The following is a 17,720-nucleotide window of genomic DNA, read 5'->3' as shown; positions in this document are numbered from 1 at the left end:
CTCCCGAACATTTCAATCAGTTCGATTAAGTCCTCATCCTTCATCGGAAAAAAAAAATGCAATTATGTTTGAAACGTAAAATTGATGGATGTTACCCAAACGCTTTTTGGAACCAACCATCGAAATGACTTGATCATACTTTTCGAAGAAGGTTCGGGACTTAATTGAACCAGATTTAAAGGTTTTGATGACTTGATTGCCTTCATCAAACAAAATTTCAAGTCGCCATAAATAAGGTAATTTGCTATGTTACTTGAAAGGTCACCTAACGATTTGACTCGAAACTTTATGATAAAATAAGGGAAATTAGTATCGTTGTTGGGGAAATGTGCGAAGAGCTGCGGCAAAAGAAACTCACGATCCTATTAGGTAAAGGACGGTATGCAAAACGAACCATCCAAATCGGAAATTGTTCGGACTGGACCAATTACATATACTTTTTTATTTTTTTATTTCTTAAAAAAAATTAGTAAAATGTGAATTAAATTCTAAGTGAAGCACATTTTTTTATTCTTCTTTTCGAATTCAGGATCATTGCATATATATCATTTAATTCAACATGAAAAGATGGCATCAAGTAATGAGAAAAAAAAAATGATCGGTTCCATTGGACCGGACCAATGGTCCAGTTTGGTTCCTGGTTCTAGGACCAACAAGTTCGGTCCCCAGTTCCCAATTTTGGGAACCGATCCTCCCGGTCTGGTTCAGGAGACGGGCAATTTGATATGGGCCTGATGTCGACGAGGTCATCGCGGAATTTGAGGAGATTGACGGAAAGTGACGCTCACATGCACGGACGGGGGGTTCGCCCGAGTTGATGGAGCACCAAGAGGCCGTAAAAAGGCGAGCCATTGAAAGGTTGTATTTTTAATTTTCGATATGCTAAAATGCACCACCATTAACTACGTTTTATAGTAACCGAGTGCAACATATCATAATATATTGGGGTGATCGGTTCCAGAGTATGTCGGTTCCAGACTTAGAACCTAAAACCGATCATGTTATAACCGGTTCCCAGTTTTTGGAACCTGAAATCTACCCCGTTTTATCTGACAAAAAAAAAAGAAAAGAAACCTATCCCGTTTGTCCTAGAACCTGTTTTGGAACCAACCCTATTTTTTCGGTCCGGTTTCAGGGTCTACCCAAGAATCTGTTTTTCTTTTGTTCCTTTTTCTGGTTTCATTTTTGCCAGCAAAATAATATGAGCAGCAATGAAACGATTCAAAGTAAAATATGAATAATAAAAATCACTATTCGCCAAAAGCAACAATTCCTAAGATGAGCAATAAAAATTACTATCCACCAAAGGTAACAATCCAAAATATAGTAATAGTATGATCTACAGTTTTTTATTTTTTTAACACAAGCTAAACACCTGTTCCAAAACCGATCCGGGTGAGTCTTCACTTGGAACCGAGAACTAGACCAATTCCAACCAATTCCCAAAAAATGGAACATGTTCCCGGACCAGTTCAAACAAGAACCGGTTCCCGGACCTATTTTTCGAGTGGTCCAGTCCGGTCCGGTTCCTAAGTAAACCCAGTTCGGTTGCACACTCCTAATAATATATGAGAAAATGTGAATTTTTTATATTACGATTACGACAGTATACAAAGGATTTACCACTTTATTTGTCGTAAGTGCAAAACTTCATAATATATAAATCTTTTACTTAGATCATTACTACGGTTTGTCCAATGCCAGAATTTTCTTTTTTTCATTTTGTGAGATGTAGACAATTTGACATTTACTAAGAGTAAAACATCGTAGAGTATGAATATTTTTATTTTATGAACATTATGATATTTCATCATAACAAAATGCAAAATTGAATAAAAGATAAAAAAAGTAGAAGATTATACTGCAAAAATTCTTCAAAGAGGAAAGATGGTATGAATAATCCTCTTCTCAGGAAATCACAATATTTTCTTTATTCTTTTACTCATATGTCCGGTAGCCCGTGACTTCTAATGGCTCAAAATGCATCGTTCTTTCGAAGCAACGACGGCATCGTCGTGCTTAGCATTGCTCTAAAAGTTATGCTTTTTCATACGGCGGAGATAAAGATGACGTATGAACACGTTAATGCTACTCATCTTCACTTTCTTACGAGATATAATTTGCTAAGCTAAGTCTCTATTGCGCGGATTAGCAATAGAGGGTTAACATTGGCGAGAATACAAATCTCCAAAAGAAACAAAGACGTAAAGACAACGTGAAAGAAAACGAAAGCAAATGACAAACCATCGCGCGCGCCATGCACTACGTCCTTGACCGCCGTTAATATTGCCGTCTCCGGCCACCGGCCTAGCCGAGCCGCCGGCTCAAACGATGCCTTTCAGTTTCTCGAGAAACAACTCTGCCTTAGCCGCCTCCATCATCTCCACCGTGTGATAATCGCCGTCGCCGCCGAAAAGGCCCACCACTTGCACGCCCTTCGCCTCCAGCTTCGCCGTCAGCTCCCTCTGCCGATCTATCAACGGGTCTCCCCCGCCGCCCGCCACCACCACTCGCCACCCCATCGTTCTCATCCTCTCCCACTCCTCCGGTCTATCCCTGGCCATTGGATTGCAATACTCGTGGTCCCGGTCTGCGCCGGCCGGCAGCGCCAGCTCCCACATCAGGTCCGTCCCGTTCACCGGCAGGATGGGGTTGTTGAACAGCCTCACTTCGGACTCAGTCCTCTTGGACCCACCGAAAAAGGGGTGGTGCAAGATCAGCCCTCTGATCACCAACGGCTCTAGATCGGCCGCGGCGGCGCTCATGCGCATGCCCACATGGTATGCGATGTTCCCGCCCGCGCTCGTGCCCATCAGGAAGCACCGCGAAAAGTCGACATGCTCACGCAGCCACTCCTCCTCGGCCGTCCCGACCCAGCGGAGGGCCTCCACGGCGTCATCATAGGCCGCGGGGAGGCGGTGCTCCGGAGCGAGACGGTAGCTGGGGGAGACGATGACGGTGGAGAGCTTCGCCGCCATGAGGCAGCAGTAATCGTGGATTCTCGTGGAGGAGGGGGATAAGTATACGAATCCGCCACCATGGTAATACACGATGATCGGCAGTTTTTGGTCGAGCGGTGATGGCAGGCGAGGCAAGTAGATTCTGGCCCAAGTGTCGTGGGTCGGGTTGAGCGGGACGTCCTTGCTGCGGACGGCAAAGGGCTGGTCGGGATCGGGCACGGCCGGGGACTTTGGATCGTCGAGGAGGCATGGGAACGTGCCGTCCGGGTTGAGGACAACTTTGGGGTAGTCGTAGGCATTGACGGCCGGATCTGGATCTTGAGCTGGATGTTGGCCGGCCATGTTTGCTTTTGCTTAAGGTGTTACTGAAGAAAGAAATGAGGAAACCATTATATAGAGTGACAAAGGTGCGGCTGATGGATGGAGCCGCCGAAGGCATCATTTGTCGTTGGCTTACTACGAAATCAATTCGACAATTGCTCCCATTCTCTCAACAAGTATGCCTGTGCCCTAACCACCTAAAGACCAGCATATCAGCACATAAGTATTCCGTGGCTGCTCGTCTGTTTGAAGGACCGATCCTTGGCAATGTATACGGTTTGCTCTTTGCCCGACCCGATGGCGTGACCCGCCGTGTAAGCGAACCCTAATGAGAAGTCGAGAGAGACGATGTTATATGTTGATATGAAACTGATCGTGAAAGCGGCCCGTTAACATTTGCATGGTTTCTATAATCGTCACCGAATGCTTCCCTACCTGATAACAAATTCCACTAATAGGAAACGTAACTCCAAGAAGAGGTTCATTAACATTCGCATATCATCCGACTCGGTGCCGAGTATGTTTATCTCTTGTTTTTAATTGACTTGATACACCACCCATCACTGTGATATAATATAATCGTCATATAAGTATATTCTCTAGGAATGGAGATTACGGCAATCAAACGCAAAACGACTCGTTAGTGGCCGAGCAATTGTTGTCACTTAGATTTAATTAATTATTTCTTCGAGCACTGTCTGTTTGACAAGTTTAGGTCAGGCATATTTTTTTTAAAATGTAGAAGTGACACAACTCTTTAAATTGGTCAAGCAATCAGAATCGGAATTGGAATGATTAAACTCTGTTCATGGATCCTCTGATTCGAATAGTATTCTACTCTATGTCTTAATAAATCTGAACTATGGATTTTGAGAATTGTGGTTCTTATTTACAGTCGAGTCTATCGAGACGTCAAGATGAGCACCGTACAAATTAGAGGATCTTCGTCACAAAGTTCAAGTGGGATGCTTGCTAAATTATCGCGAACCAAAAAATAATATCTTTATGTTGTTTTTTCTATATGCCATTTTAAATATAGTAAAGAGAAGGCAAAGGTGTTTTATCTTTTTCATCTGGGGTTGACATTTGGATGGGTCCTTTAGAAATAGATGTAAAAGCAACACGACTCTTTGCTTGAATGACCTACATAAAACTTTACATAGTCAAAATCATTTGCGCCAAGTATATAATCGCAATTGAAATTGCAATACCAAAACTCTATGTACCTGGTAATTTTCATGTTGAACTGAATTTGAAATCAATGAAGTGCGCAAATCTTAATTGAATTAGAATTCATTGTCGTTGGTTACAGACAGTGGAGATAAGGATGATGCATGAACACATTTGTGCTACCGATCTTCACTTTTCTTACAAGATATAAGGTTGCTTTTATTGGATAGGTGCCCTCCGCCATTGACCGCCGTTTATCTTCCCGTCCCCGGCCACCGGCCTAGCCGAGCCGCTGGCTCAGACGATTTCTTTCAGTTTCTCCAGAAACTACTCTGCCTTGGCCGGTTCCATCATCTCCACTATATGACAATCGCCTTCGCCGCCGAAAATGCCCACCACTTGCACGCCCTTCACCTCCAGCTCCGCCGTCAACTCCCTCTGCCGATCTATCAACGGATCTCCGCCGCCGCCCACCACCACCACTCGCCACCCCATCGTTCTCATCCTCCCCCACTCCTCCGGTCTCTCCCCAGCCGTCGGATTGCAATACTCGTGGTCCCGGTCGGCGCCGGCCCGCAGCTCCAGCTCCCACATCACGTCCGTCGCATTCACCGGCAGGACCGGGTTGTTGAACAGCCTCGCTTCCAACTCCGTCCTCTGGGATCCACCGAAGAACGGGTGGTGCAAGATCAGCCCTCTGATCACCAATGGCTCGAGATTGGCCGCGGCGGCGCATGCGCGCACGCCGGCGTGGTATGCCATGTTCCCGCCCGAGCTCGTGCCCATGAGGAAGCACCGCGAGAAGTCAACGTGCTCGCGAAGCCACTCCTCCTCGGTGGTCCTGATCTAGTGGAGAGTCTCCACGGCATCGTCGTAGGCCGCGGGGAGGCGGTGCTCCGGAGTGAGGAGGTAGCTGGGGGATACAACGACGGCGGAGAGCTTCGCTGCCATGAGTGCGCAGAAATCATGGTTCATCGCGGAGGACAGACTGAAGGATATGAATCCGCCGCCGTGGTAATACACGATGAGCGGCAGTTTTTGGTCGGGCAGCGGTGGCGGGCGAGGCAAGTAGATCCGGGCCCAAGTGTTACGCGTCGGGTCGCGGGGGACGTCCTTGATGGGGACGGCGAAGGGCTGGTCGGGATCGGGGGCACGGCGGGGGTCGTTAGATAGTCAAGGCGGCACGTGATGGTGCCGTCTGGGTTGAGGACAACTTTGAGGTAGTCGTAGGCATCGACGGCCGGAGCCGGATCGGTATCCGGATGTTGACCGGCCATGTTTGGTCGATACGGGACTGAAGAAAAGGAACAGAAAAACTGTGATTTGTGATTTGTAGCCACCCGAGTTGTTTGAAAAGTCAAACGCATGCGAGTGAGACAAAGGGGAGAGTAGCTGGCGCAAAAAGATTCGAACTTTGAAATAATATATTTCTATCCTTTTCTTTCAATCGAATCACACGTGCCCAATTAGCTGTTATTTGGGGAGAAATAATCATCCTCACACTTAAAAAAAAAAGTATAATTGAACCATAAAACCTATCAAATTAATACAATCAAAGTCCTCGGGATTGCCAATAGACATGCGGCCGTGCTGATAAATGGATCGGGAGGGTGCGGACGGTAATACACAGGTGCGGGGTTCGATTCTCGCGCACTGCAAAGGGTAAAGCACAAATCAGAGAGTAAGGAGAGTTAGAGAAATGACAGACAAAAAAAAAATCCCCGGGATTAGACCAAAAAAAAACGAGTCCCTCTGTTAACTCTATCTAATAAGCCTAATTAAAAAAAAAACATAATTTTTAGTTTGACAATTCTAGCCCGAACTTTTTTTTTGTCTCATAAAAAATCTACAGCTTTCACTTAAATTCCAAATCTGGCCCTATTGACTTGGAATCGTTAATTGTCCAACGTGACTATCCCACCTCAGCAATAAATCCATATAGCTTGATAGATGGATTTAAAGCACTATTTATTGTCTTCTTTTCTAAGTCATGACTTGAAGAATAATAGTGAAATTGTTCATGGTCTCTTTCACTTTACCGGCAAATCAAAAAATCTGCATATTAAAATTCTCCGACCAGGCTCTATTGTTTCGCCGTAATTTGAAGTTGGACCACCACCCGTCGAGAGATGTCATGGACGATATCCGCCAAGCTCATGACCATAACATTTTTTCTGAAACAAGCCCAAGCTCTCCCCCTAAAAGTTCGAAGTCTATGTCGAATTGACATTAATCAATTGATTTCGTTTAATATATCGAGCTTTAGTGATGGATATTAATAAATAGATTTTGTTGGGAAGTATAGTGAAGAAGATTCTAAAGTTGCGTCCTGCCAAAGTGCTTGTAACAATCTACAAGATCGTAAGCTTTGGTTAACGAGGGCTAGATTTGAGACTTGAGTAAATGTTAGTGATTTTTATTGAGATAAAAAAAAGTTAAGACCAAAATTGTCACTCAAGGTAAAGTTGGTGTTTTTTTAAAATTTTAAATTAGCCAATATCTAATAGGGTTAATACCACGAAAAATTTCAAACTGATACACTCGTGACAATTTTATCCTGAACTATTTTTTTGACCACAAAAAATCTCAAATTGGTATACCTGTGACAAATTTACCCCGAACTATTTTTTTGATCACAAAAAACCCTAAACTGGTACATTGTCAACTTTTTTTTTTACCACCAAAAACCTCAAACTGATACACTTGTGACAATTTTACCCTGAACTAATTTTTTGACCACTAAAAATCCCAAACTAGTACATTGGTGACAAATTTACCCTCCGTTAGTATCCCTTAAATTGGATTAATATTACGAAAAATCACAAATTGCTGAACTTGTGACAAACAAAGGGGTAAAACCCAAAATCGGTATACCTGTCAATTACCACGTGTCATTAAACTTAACAATTTGACAGTAAAATTTAACGAAAACTAACAGAGGGTAAATTTGTCACAGGTGTACCAATTTGAGGTTTTTGGTGGTCAAAAAAATAGTTCGGGGTAAAATTGTCACAAGTGTACCAGTTTGTGATTTTTTTGTGGTAAAAAAAAAGTTTGGGGTAAATTTGTCACAAGTATACCAGTTTGGGGTTTTTCGTGATATTAACCCTATCTAATATGGCTAAACATATGTGTGGCTTATCAAGCGCCAAGTCGGAAAAAATTTGAAAAGGTAAAAAAAAACCATAAAAAAGAAATGAGGATAAAAGGAAAAAAAATAGATAAGAATTTTAAAGAAAAGGGTGAAAAAAGAAAGAAAGCCATTTTCTCTCTGTGCAAGAAAACTAAGATATGAGAAGAAAGAACAAGAAATATCCACACAAAAAAAAAACAATTAAAGTCAGCTGCAATTCGAAAATATAACTTTTAAAAATACTAATTTTACAAAAACTGAAAATAACAATGCATTAAGAAATGTAAAAGAATTTTAATTTTGAATTTCTTTCCCCTAAAAAAAAGAGCAAACTGTCACTGCAAAAAATTAGGGAAAAAAAAATTAGGGGGAAAAAATCAAAGCAATTCCCGGATCTAGGGAATTTGTCAACAATTGATCTGTTTGTGACTTGGGTGATAGGAATCATAGGATTTCGAAAGAGCTTCCCAAGTTCAAGAGACTTGGCAATTCGATCCGGGCCGATGAGGTCAACGTCAGACATTGACGGAAAGCGACACTGTCGTGCATGGACCGGGGGTCCGCCGGAGCCAATGGAGCACCGAGAGGCCGTGAAAAAGGCGGGCTATCGAATGGTTGTATTCTTCATTTTTCGATACACAAGCTTTATCTTCCCATCACGGGAACCAAAAAGCTCCATGAATCGAAGTGGCATGCCGTGAGCAATCCATCATAACTCAATTACAATGTTGATCTCGAAGACGCATATTGATTCGGAAATCTTTTAATATTAAACTTAAGAAAAGCATATGCATATCACATCACGTTTTCACATGGTGGAGATAAAGATGATGCATGAGCACATTTATACTACTCGTCCTCACTTTCTTACAAGATATAAGATTGTTATTGTTCGATAGACGGCATCCATCTTCGACCGCCGTTAATCTTCCCATCCCGGGCCGCCGGCATAGCCGCGCCACCGGCCGGCTCAAACGGTACCTTTCAGTTTCTCCACTAATAACTCTCCCTTAGCCGGTTCCAGCACCTCCACTCCATGATAATCGCCTTCGCCGCCGAAAATGCCCACCACGTCCACGCCCTTCGCCTCTAGCTCCGCCGCCAGCTCCCTCTGCTGATCTATCATCGGATCTCCGGCGCCGGCCACCACCACCACTCGCCACCCCTTCGCTCTCATCCTCTCCCACTCCTCCGATCTGTCCACGGACGTCGGATTGCAATACTCGTGGTCCCGGTCGGCGCCTGCCGGCAGCGCCAACTCCCACAGCAGGTCCGCCCCGTTCACCGGCAGGGTTGGGTTGTTGAACAGCCTCACTTCCGACTCGGTCCTCAGGGACCTACCGAAGAAGGGGTGGTGCAAGATCAGGCCCCTGATCACCAAAGGCTCCAGATCGGCCGCGGCGGCGGCGCACGCGCGCAAGCCCACGTGATATGCGATGTTCCCCCCCGCGCTCGTGCCCATCAGGAAGCACCGCGAGAAGTCGACCCGCTCGCGAAGCCACTCGTCCTCGGTGGTCCTGACCCAGCGGAGGGCCTCCACGGCGTCGTCGTAGGCCGCGGGGAGGCGGTGCTCCGGAGCGAGGCGGTAGGCGGGGGAGATGACGACGGCGGAGAGCTTCGCCGCCATGAGGGAGCAGAAATCGTGGTTTATCGTGGCGGACGGGGACATGAGTACGAAACCGCCGCCGTGGTAGTACACGATGAGCGGTAGCTTTTGGTCGGCCGCTGTTGACGGGGGAGGCACGTAGATCCGGGCCCAAGTGTTGCGGGTCGGGTCGAGCGGGACGTCCTTGGTGCGGACGGCGGAGGGTTGGTCGGGATCGGGCACGGCGGGGGTCGTCGGAACGTCGACGCCGCGCGTGATCGTGCCGTCTGGGTTGAGAACAATCTTGAGGTAGTCGCAGGCATCGACGGCCGGCGCTGGATCAAGATCGGGATGTTGACCAGCCATGGTTGCTATGCTCGAGGAGGGACTGGAGAAAGAAATGAGAAACTCTCCCTGCTCTTTGTTGCCGTCCGAGATCTCTGAAAGTCAAAAGGTCAAGCGCAGTCCAATGCGACGGCCACGATAAGGATTTTTTACATGCATTATTGGCTCAGTCACCTGTCTGTTTCGTATTTCTTTCTTCGGTCCCACCTCGATCGAGCAAAGCAAAGATGGCCCAGTCATGGTCCGGACCCGGATCCAGTTGCCACCGATGATGATGCCTTTGCCTGTGACTAACCTCAAAGTTGTCCTCGGCACGGTCACGCACCGCCTCGACGATCCAGCTACCCCCCGCCGTGCCTGATCCCGACCAGCCCTCCGCCGTCCGCACCAAGGATGGTCCGAGTGGGCGTTTTGGGCCACGATAGTTATCGGGCCGGCTCAAACTGTATTTCGGGCATCGTTGGCTCGATCGGGACAGGCTTGGCTAGGCCGGGCTAGGTCGAATGATGTTTTGTGGGCAGTCATGAAACTATCTCAGCTCTTAAACAGACTTATATAAAAAGATTAAACAGAGGTATTCCTTGGTTGCTCATCTGATGTTATTCAACAATCGCATAAACCATTTTTCACTATTTCTCCCACTCTCTCAACAACTATACCCGTGCCCTAACCATCTAATAACCAGCATATCAGCACATTTGTATTCCTTGGTTGCTCATCTGTTGAAGGCCTGATCCTTGGCAATATACATGGTTTGCTCTTTGCCCGACCTGATTGCATGACTCGCCGTGTAGGCGAACCCTAATGAGAATTCGAGAGAGATGATGTTATATATCGATCTAAAACTGATCGTGAAAGTGGTCCATTAACATTCACATGGTTTCCATAATCATCATTGAATGCTTACCTACCCGATAACAAATTCCACTAATAGGAAACATAACTCCAAGAAAAGGTCCATTAACATTCACTTGCCATCTTACTTGGTACTGGGTGTGTTTATGTCTCGCTTTTAATTGAATTGTTACACCACCTATCACTGTGATATGATATAATCGTCACATAAGTACATTCTCTTGGAGTAGAGATTACAGAAGTCGAACGTAGGATGACTCGTTAGCGGTCGAGCAGTTGTTGTCACTTAGATTTAATTATTTCTTCGAGTAGTGTCTGTATGACAAGTTTAGGCTAGGCATACTTTTTAAAAATGTAAAAGTGACACAACTCTTTAATCGAATGACCTAAATAAAACTTTACATGATCAAAATCGTTTGCACCAGTGTATAATTGCAATTGAAACTACAACACCCAAACTCTATGTATCTCGTATTTTTCATGTTAAATTGAAATCAAGGGATGTGTATACTGGAAGTCCTAAAATTTATTATGAAAGTGCAATTGAGCCCTAAAAATTGCAAAAAGTGAAATCAACTATTTCCATAAACTCCATCCAATTTGGCTAACGAAAATATTGACTGTTGACGTGGCTTTTTTTTAATAATATTTTCTCTCTCATACGTGGCTAATCATGAAACATAAGGCTGAAACGATATCATTTTGGCATACATCTGATTTTTAATATAAATTTTATCTAAATTCAATCTAAAAATAAGGCTAAATTTAAAAAAGGGGGAAGGTGGGGTGTGGGGGCAGCGACAGCGAGGGCTGCAGCCCTGCCGCCTGTCTCCCTCCCCGTTTTTATTTTTCAATTTAGCTTATTTTCAAATTGAGGGGGCGCCTATTGTAGTTCCTCCACGAGCTAGGTGGAGAAGCTCGGATATGTCCGGTGGGCAGAGCCAGACCTGGGTGGAGGAGTGCGGGAAATAGCCGCTGAAGGAGCGGTCGAATGCCGCCTTCTGGGAGGAGATCTTGGACAGCAAAGCAGCAGCGGTTGCGGCGGCAGTGGAGTATCGGGCTTCAGCGATTTATTGGAAATGCCTCTCTGCTCTTGGCTCTACTTCTCCAGCAAAAATCCGTCGCTACCGTGCCTCTTCATCAATTTTATCAGACTACCAAAGTGAAGCAGAAGCCCTCGGCTCGACTTCCCAGCCTCCGGTCGATCCTGCGATAGGAAGCTTGAGGCCTACAATTTACCAGGTTTTGATCTCGTTAGAGGCCGCTGCGGGGGCCGTCGTTGTTGGGGGCACCGTCGTCAGGGCTAATATAGCTGTCATCCGGTCCGAAACCCTAGCCTTCTCAAGCTTGAATGGCTAGGGTTTTTATTTTATTTTGCATATATTTTTATTTTTTTATTTATTTAATTTTGAAGAATTTTTTAGCTTTTTATTTTTTTTTTATCTCATGGGTTATATGGGTGGGTCTAGGTTAAATGTGGGTTTGGTACGAGTCATTTAAATTGCTTAGTAAGTAAATGGGTTAATGTGAGTTAAATGGGTGGATTTGGGTCAAACCCATTTATAACCCATCCAAACCCCCAACCCACTCACTTCTATCTTTCTCCCTTCTTTTTTCGCCCAGGTTGAACGCACAGTGATTTTGTCTGGTGACCAGATTCTCACTTGTCCCCTAAAACTTTGCTCATCTTGCTTGATTTCCACTTTGGTCGAGAGCTGGTTTCGACCTCTTTTTTCTCTCTCTAACCAAAATTTGGCTGGCTATATAAGACGGGTTGGAAATCTGTCTCGAATTTGAATCCGTGAAGCAAATCGATATAAGACCTGTTGAGTCAGCTAAAATGGGTTCCTATTTTGGATTTAAATGTTGTGTGTGTATAAAGTGGGTAATAATTTTAGCACACTAGAGAGGCGATGAGCTTGTGGCCATAACAACCAATTGCGTCAGATGCTCGTGAATTACATCATGAAGAAATGGCAAGTATTTTGAAGTCAAGTAATCTTGTGATAAGATTTGTAATTTCCAAAGTTTAGGGATCTTTTGTGTCATTATCCCTATACAAAAATTGTAGATTAAAGATTTCTTGAGAATCGCTAATAAATAATAGGGATAAATGCATAGAAGTACTAAAACTTGAAAAGGAAATGCAATTGAGTCATAAAATACAATCAAGTCTTAGAACTTATTAAGTTGATGCAAACAAATTCCTCTATGAACTCCGTCTAAATTGATGGAGAAAAACTACTCCCCCAAATCTAAAAATAGGTCAATTTTTTTTAAAATCTTGCTTGCTCCATCTCCAATAATTCTTTGCCTCCAACCCGATCATTTGGCGATTCGTGGTTAGAACTTTTCATGGTTTTTTTTAATTGAGTTCTTGAGATGGAAATTTGAAACACTAAACGGAAGCTCTACTGGCCATTACTGGAGAAAGATCGTTGCAAGAGTTGCGTCGATTGGACCTCGGGAATGGGAAGCCATTTTGTCAATAATTGACCAGTTTGTGACACGGCTGATAAGGAGGATGTCTTCTCTATTTCTTGGTTCCGAAGAAGAGGGGTAAGAGGAGTGTTCACGTTAACAGTGTGTCTGTGTACACACGCTCCGAAAAAAGGTTTCCCAAGTCTGAGAGGCAGCCATTTCAATCCGGGTCCGACCAAGTCGAAGACGTTGACGGAAACGACGCTCATGTGCATGAACGGGGGGCTTTGCCGGTGCCAATGGAGCACCGAGATGCCGGAAAAAGGCGGGCTATTGAAAGGTTGTATTTTGTACTCTTGATACGCTGAAGCTTTACCTTTCATCACATTCAACACAACAGTACAATCGAATCAAAGTGGCGCGTCGTGAGCAATCCACCATAACTCGACTACAGTACAGTTTGTGCGACACATATCGATTCAGAAATCTCCCAAGACGTAGAAGCTGTTAATGCTAAACTTAAGGGACCATCATGCCAACCAAAGCTCGGCTCCGAGAATTAATCAGCAATGCAAAATCCGGGTTGAAGCCTCCTGGTTTAGGACCCGGATCGGCCCTCACATCAATGATTGGAAAGGGAGAGAGAAAGAGTGCAAAGAAAAGCATATGAGCATCACATCATGTCCATTGCGGTGGGAAGTTATGCCCTTTCGTATGGCGGAGATAAGGATGATGAATGAACACATTTACTCTACTCATCTCCACTTTTTTACAAGATATAAGGTTGTTTTTATTCGATAGATGGCATCCGTCTTCGACCAACGTTTATCTTCCCGTCCCGGGCCGCCGGCGTAGCCGAGCTGCCGGCCGGCTCAAACGATACCTTTCAGTTTCTCCACAAACAACTCTCCCTTAGCCGGTTCCACCAACTCCACTCCATGGTAATCGCCTTCGCCGCCGAAAATGCCCACCACGTCCATGCCCTTCGCCTCCAGCTCCGCCGTCAACTCCCTCTGCTGATCTATCAACGGATCTCCGCCGCCGGCTGCCACCACCACTCGCCACCCCTTCGCTCTCATCCTCTCCCACTCCTCCGATCTGTCCACGGACGTCGGATTGCAATACTCGTGGTCCCGGTCGGCACCGGCGGGCAGCGCCAGCTCCCACAGCAGATCCGCCCCGTTCACCGGCAGGGTTGGGTCGTTGAACAGCCTCACTTCCGACTCGGTCCTCAGGGACCTACCGAAGAAGGGGTGGTGCAAGATCAGGCCTCTGATCACCAAAGGCTCCAGATCGGCCGCGGCGGCGCCGCACGCGCGCAGGCCCACGTGATATGCGATGTTCCCCCCCGCGCTCGTGCCCATCAGGAAGCACCGCGAGAAGTCAACGCGCTCGCGAAGCCACTCGTCCTCGGCGGTCCTGACCCAGCGGAGGGCCTCCACGGCGTCGTCGTAGGCCGCGGGGAGGCGGTGCTCCGGAGCGAGGCGGTAGCTGGGGGAGACGACGACGGCAGAGAGCTTCGCCGCCATGAGGTAGCAGAAATCGTGGTTTACCGTGGAGGACGGGGACATGAGTACGAAACCGCCGCCGTGGTAGTACACGATGAGCGGTAGCTTTTGGTCGGGCGCTGGTGATGAGGGAGGCACGTAGATCCGGGCCCAAGTGTTGTGGGTCGGGTCGAGCGGGACGTCCTTGGTGCGGACGGCGGAGGGGTGGTCGGGATCGGGCACGGCGGGGGTGGTCGGGTCGTCGCGGCCGCGCGTGACCGTGCCGTCCGGGTTGAGGACGATCTTGAGGTAGTCGTAGGCATCGACGGCCGGAGCTGGATCGAGATCGGGATGTTGACCGGCCATGGCTGCTTTGCTCAAGGCGGGACTGAAGAAAGAAACGGGGAGACTGTTCTTTTGGAGCCGTCCGAGTTCTCTGAAAGTCAAAAAGTCAAACTGCGAGTCGAGCGTGACAGCGAAGATGGGGATGATTGGCCTGGCCTAGTTCACGGCTGCTCATCTGTCGGGGGACTGAAACTCTGGCAATGCACGTGGTTTTGCTCTTTGCCCCAAACCCCGTTGCATCACCTGCAACGTAAGCTAACTTCAACGAGAACTCGAGAGAGACCATGTTGTGTATCGATATGAAACTTGGTCCTTTGGGTTTCGGTGTTTCTGCAATTGAGTCCTCTGAATTTTACTTTGTGTAATCAAATCCCCTAACCTTTCTCGGCTGGTGCAATCAAGTGCTTTGTTCACCTAAGCAATGCCCCGTTATGAATTAATCCGACCATTTAATAAGAGTGTTTTGATTACTTAAATTGAGTAATCCGAACGCGGGCGTGTGTGTTTTCCAATCCAACATTGGAGACTCCTATAAAAGTTGGCGTTCTTCATTAGCCGGGCTTCCAATCACTTCAATTACTATTTCTTTTTTTTTTCTCATTTTAATATCCGTTGCGCTTTTTCCACTTTTTTAATTTTATGATTATACTATCCCTTGTGGGGCCCGCTACTTCTATTATAACTTTGTAAAAATGGTCCTTTTTTTTATCTTGTCTAACTCTTTTGATTTTGTTTCTTTGCGGAACCCACTTTCCTTCTTTTTCTTTCCATGCTCTTGACGTCTCATTTCTTAGCTTTTGCAAATCGTCTCTCTATATTCTCTCTTGTAGACATTCCCTACTCCTCAAGTCCCAAGGCATTTAGACAATGTTGGCTTGCATTCACACTAATAAAGATCGAATTCACAAAAACAAGGTAAGCGTACATTAGCAACCCCAACAAGCCCCACAAAAAGATCATCATCCGTATCTTTGCCGGTTGCGGACCCACCTCCTCGGGTTGTCAAGTTCTCGAGACGGACGTCCCACCGCCGCATCATCAGCTTGTCCTGAGACGATAAGTAGGACATTTCTGGCGAGTTCTTAGGCCAAAACGATTACATCAACTACATGTTCCTCGTGGTCACGCTAGACAACCAGCCGATGGTGAAGTTGAGTGCCAAACACATTTTCGAACTTCAAACGCTTCGAGGGGGTACAAATCGACCTGGTTCGGCTCCGAAATGCAGTGGTCGGGCGACAGGGGTGGCCGTGGGGACGGTGGGATGAAGATGGACCATGGCTTGTCCCAGATGAAACTCTTTAGGAGCCAAAGTAGAGACTTCAACCCCACGCTATGGCAATTCAAAAGCAAAGGAAGTATAGATTTAGGAATGCATATTGGCAATAAGACCGGGACGATGCTTATAACGGTGGAATGAACATGGAGAATTTCATAGGCAAACCTTGGAAGCCTCTCACTCGAAAGATCAAGGTATCATCAGGTGTTCTTAGCTTCGATAGTGCAAGAAGAGGTTGCGTGTGGCGGAGAAAACTGGCTCATTGGGGAGGTCAACGATAAGCCCAATGTCGGAGCCAGCGAAAGTGTAGAGGATTATGGGGTTAGCATCATATATATTCAACTTCTTAATGCCCTATAACTTCAGGAGTAGGGAAGTGTAGAAAGAAGAGAATGGCCTACAGGAGAGACAACAGAGAGACGATTTACAAGAGCCGAGAACTGAGACATCAAAGGCGTGTAAAGAAAGAAGGAGGAGGAAAGTGGGACCCGCAAGATAAAAAGAAAAGAAACATTGACCAAATAAAAAAAGGGACCACTTTTGTACAATTGTAACAGAAATGGTGGGCCCCATAAGTGATAATATGGTAAAAAAAAAAGTGTTTAAGCCAAAGAAGGAACGAAAAAAGCGCGGCCCTTTAATTAAGTCAGAAAACTCCGTGAAATTCGTAAAGAAGCGACGACTCTTAACAAATCATAGGTGGCGATGTCTTATTGGAGGAGGAAGAGGGCAAGGAAGACTATCGGGGGCATGTCATTAGGTGATCCACTTGACACCAAATATCGTAAAATATATTTTTCTTCGTCGTACGATATTGTATAAAAACTATATGTTGGGGTGTGATTCATAGTCTCTATTGACAGGAAGGCATGAGGATCCCGCTCAAGCAAGGGTCATAGGGGGCAACGCCTCGAGCTGTCAAACGATTTTCATAGTCTGGGCTTGTATTTTATTAGTAGTTTGGGTTTGGATCCATGCATAGCTATTGAGTGGCCTAGGGCTTTCTCGGCCCCTAAATTTTTTTTCTTGTGCTGCCTACATACAATCTATTTCTATTGTAATTGAGAGTTGTATAGAGATGTGGAAGGTGCTAATTATTGTGGAATCCTCTACTGGATGTAGCCTTAGTTTAAGGGTAAATCAGAATAAAACCTTGTCCTGATTTCTCTTTCTCGCCTTTACTTTCTATTTCGTTATATTTATACGTCTAATCCTAACATTATAATGTTTGATTGTGATCGGGTACACATAATATCATGAAAATGCATTTTTTTTCAATTTTGCAACGTTGCACCACCATTAATGATGTTTTATTGTAATTGATTGCAACACATTATAAAAATATTAGGAAATGTAAATTCTTTTGTATCACGATTACAATAGTATACAAAGGATTTACGACGTTATGTTATAAATGCAAATATTTTAATATATGAATCTTTTATTTAGTTCATTATCACGGTTTGTCGTAACCAAGCGAACGCCATAATTTTTTTTTTCATTTTGTGAGGTATAGACATTTTGACATTTACTAAGGGTACAACATCGTAGAGTATGAATATATATTTTTTATGAACAATATGACGTTTCGTATAACAAAGGGCAAAATTGAGTAAAAGACTGAAAAAAAGATTATACTCCAAAATTGTTCATAGGGGAAAGATGGCATGAATAATTTTGTTCTCAGGGAATTGTTTTATTCCCTTGAGGATAATTTTTGGGGAAAATGGCACAAACAATCCCTGAATATGGTCCCTTAACTTTTAATTTATTCAATGTAGTCACTGAATTTTAACCAAATGTGCAATATGGTCCCTAA

The 17,720-nt window shown here is 45.1% G+C and overlaps 3 protein-coding genes and 1 pseudogene across 3 annotated transcripts; all 4 read right to left on the bottom strand.

Annotated features, from left to right (window-relative positions):
- Nucleotides 1–2,127: 2,127 nt before the first annotated feature.
- Nucleotides 2,128–3,386, bottom strand: LOC115661640 (carboxylesterase 1-like). Its single transcript, XM_030583870.2, has one exon. It carries the CDS (start codon nt 3,300–3,302, stop codon nt 2,325–2,327), a length of 978 nt encoding a protein of 325 aa, XP_030439730.1. The 5' UTR covers nt 3,303–3,386; the 3' UTR covers nt 2,128–2,324.
- A 1,284-nt stretch (nt 3,387–4,670) lies between these two features.
- On the bottom strand, nt 4,671–5,731 carry LOC115661620 (probable carboxylesterase 120; annotated as a pseudogene).
- Nucleotides 5,732–8,331: 2,600 nt separating this feature from the next.
- LOC115661622 (probable carboxylesterase 120) lies at nt 8,332–9,610 on the bottom strand. Its single transcript, XM_030583850.2, has one exon. It carries the CDS (start codon nt 9,533–9,535, stop codon nt 8,555–8,557), a length of 981 nt encoding a protein of 326 aa, XP_030439710.2. The 5' UTR covers nt 9,536–9,610; the 3' UTR covers nt 8,332–8,554.
- A 3,511-nt stretch (nt 9,611–13,121) lies between these two features.
- LOC115661625 (carboxylesterase 1-like) lies at nt 13,122–14,700 on the bottom strand. The gene has a single exon (XM_030583853.2). It carries the CDS (start codon nt 14,641–14,643, stop codon nt 13,663–13,665), a length of 981 nt encoding a protein of 326 aa, XP_030439713.2. The 5' UTR covers nt 14,644–14,700; the 3' UTR covers nt 13,122–13,662.
- Between the last annotated feature and the right edge of the window lie 3,020 nt (nt 14,701–17,720).

Source organism: Syzygium oleosum, unplaced genomic scaffold (assembly GCF_021117445.2).
Source record: "Syzygium oleosum isolate NSW1041296 unplaced genomic scaffold, Sole_v2.1 Sole_v2.07, whole genome shotgun sequence".
NCBI classification, from domain to species: domain Eukaryota; kingdom Viridiplantae; phylum Streptophyta; class Magnoliopsida; order Myrtales; family Myrtaceae; genus Syzygium; species Syzygium oleosum.
Note: the sequence above shows the minus strand (reverse complement) of the source record. Positions and strands in the feature narration are given on the sequence as shown.

What these genes read in the sequence shown, in the direction of transcription:
- LOC115661640 (XM_030583870.2), bottom strand. Translation starts at nt 3,302, where the DNA reads ATGGCCGGCCAACATCCAGCTCAAGATCCAGATCCGGCCGTCAATGCC.
- LOC115661622 (XM_030583850.2), bottom strand. Translation starts at nt 9,535, where the DNA reads ATGGCTGGTCAACATCCCGATCTTGATCCAGCGCCGGCCGTCGATGCC.
- LOC115661625 (XM_030583853.2), bottom strand. Translation starts at nt 14,643, where the DNA reads ATGGCCGGTCAACATCCCGATCTCGATCCAGCTCCGGCCGTCGATGCC.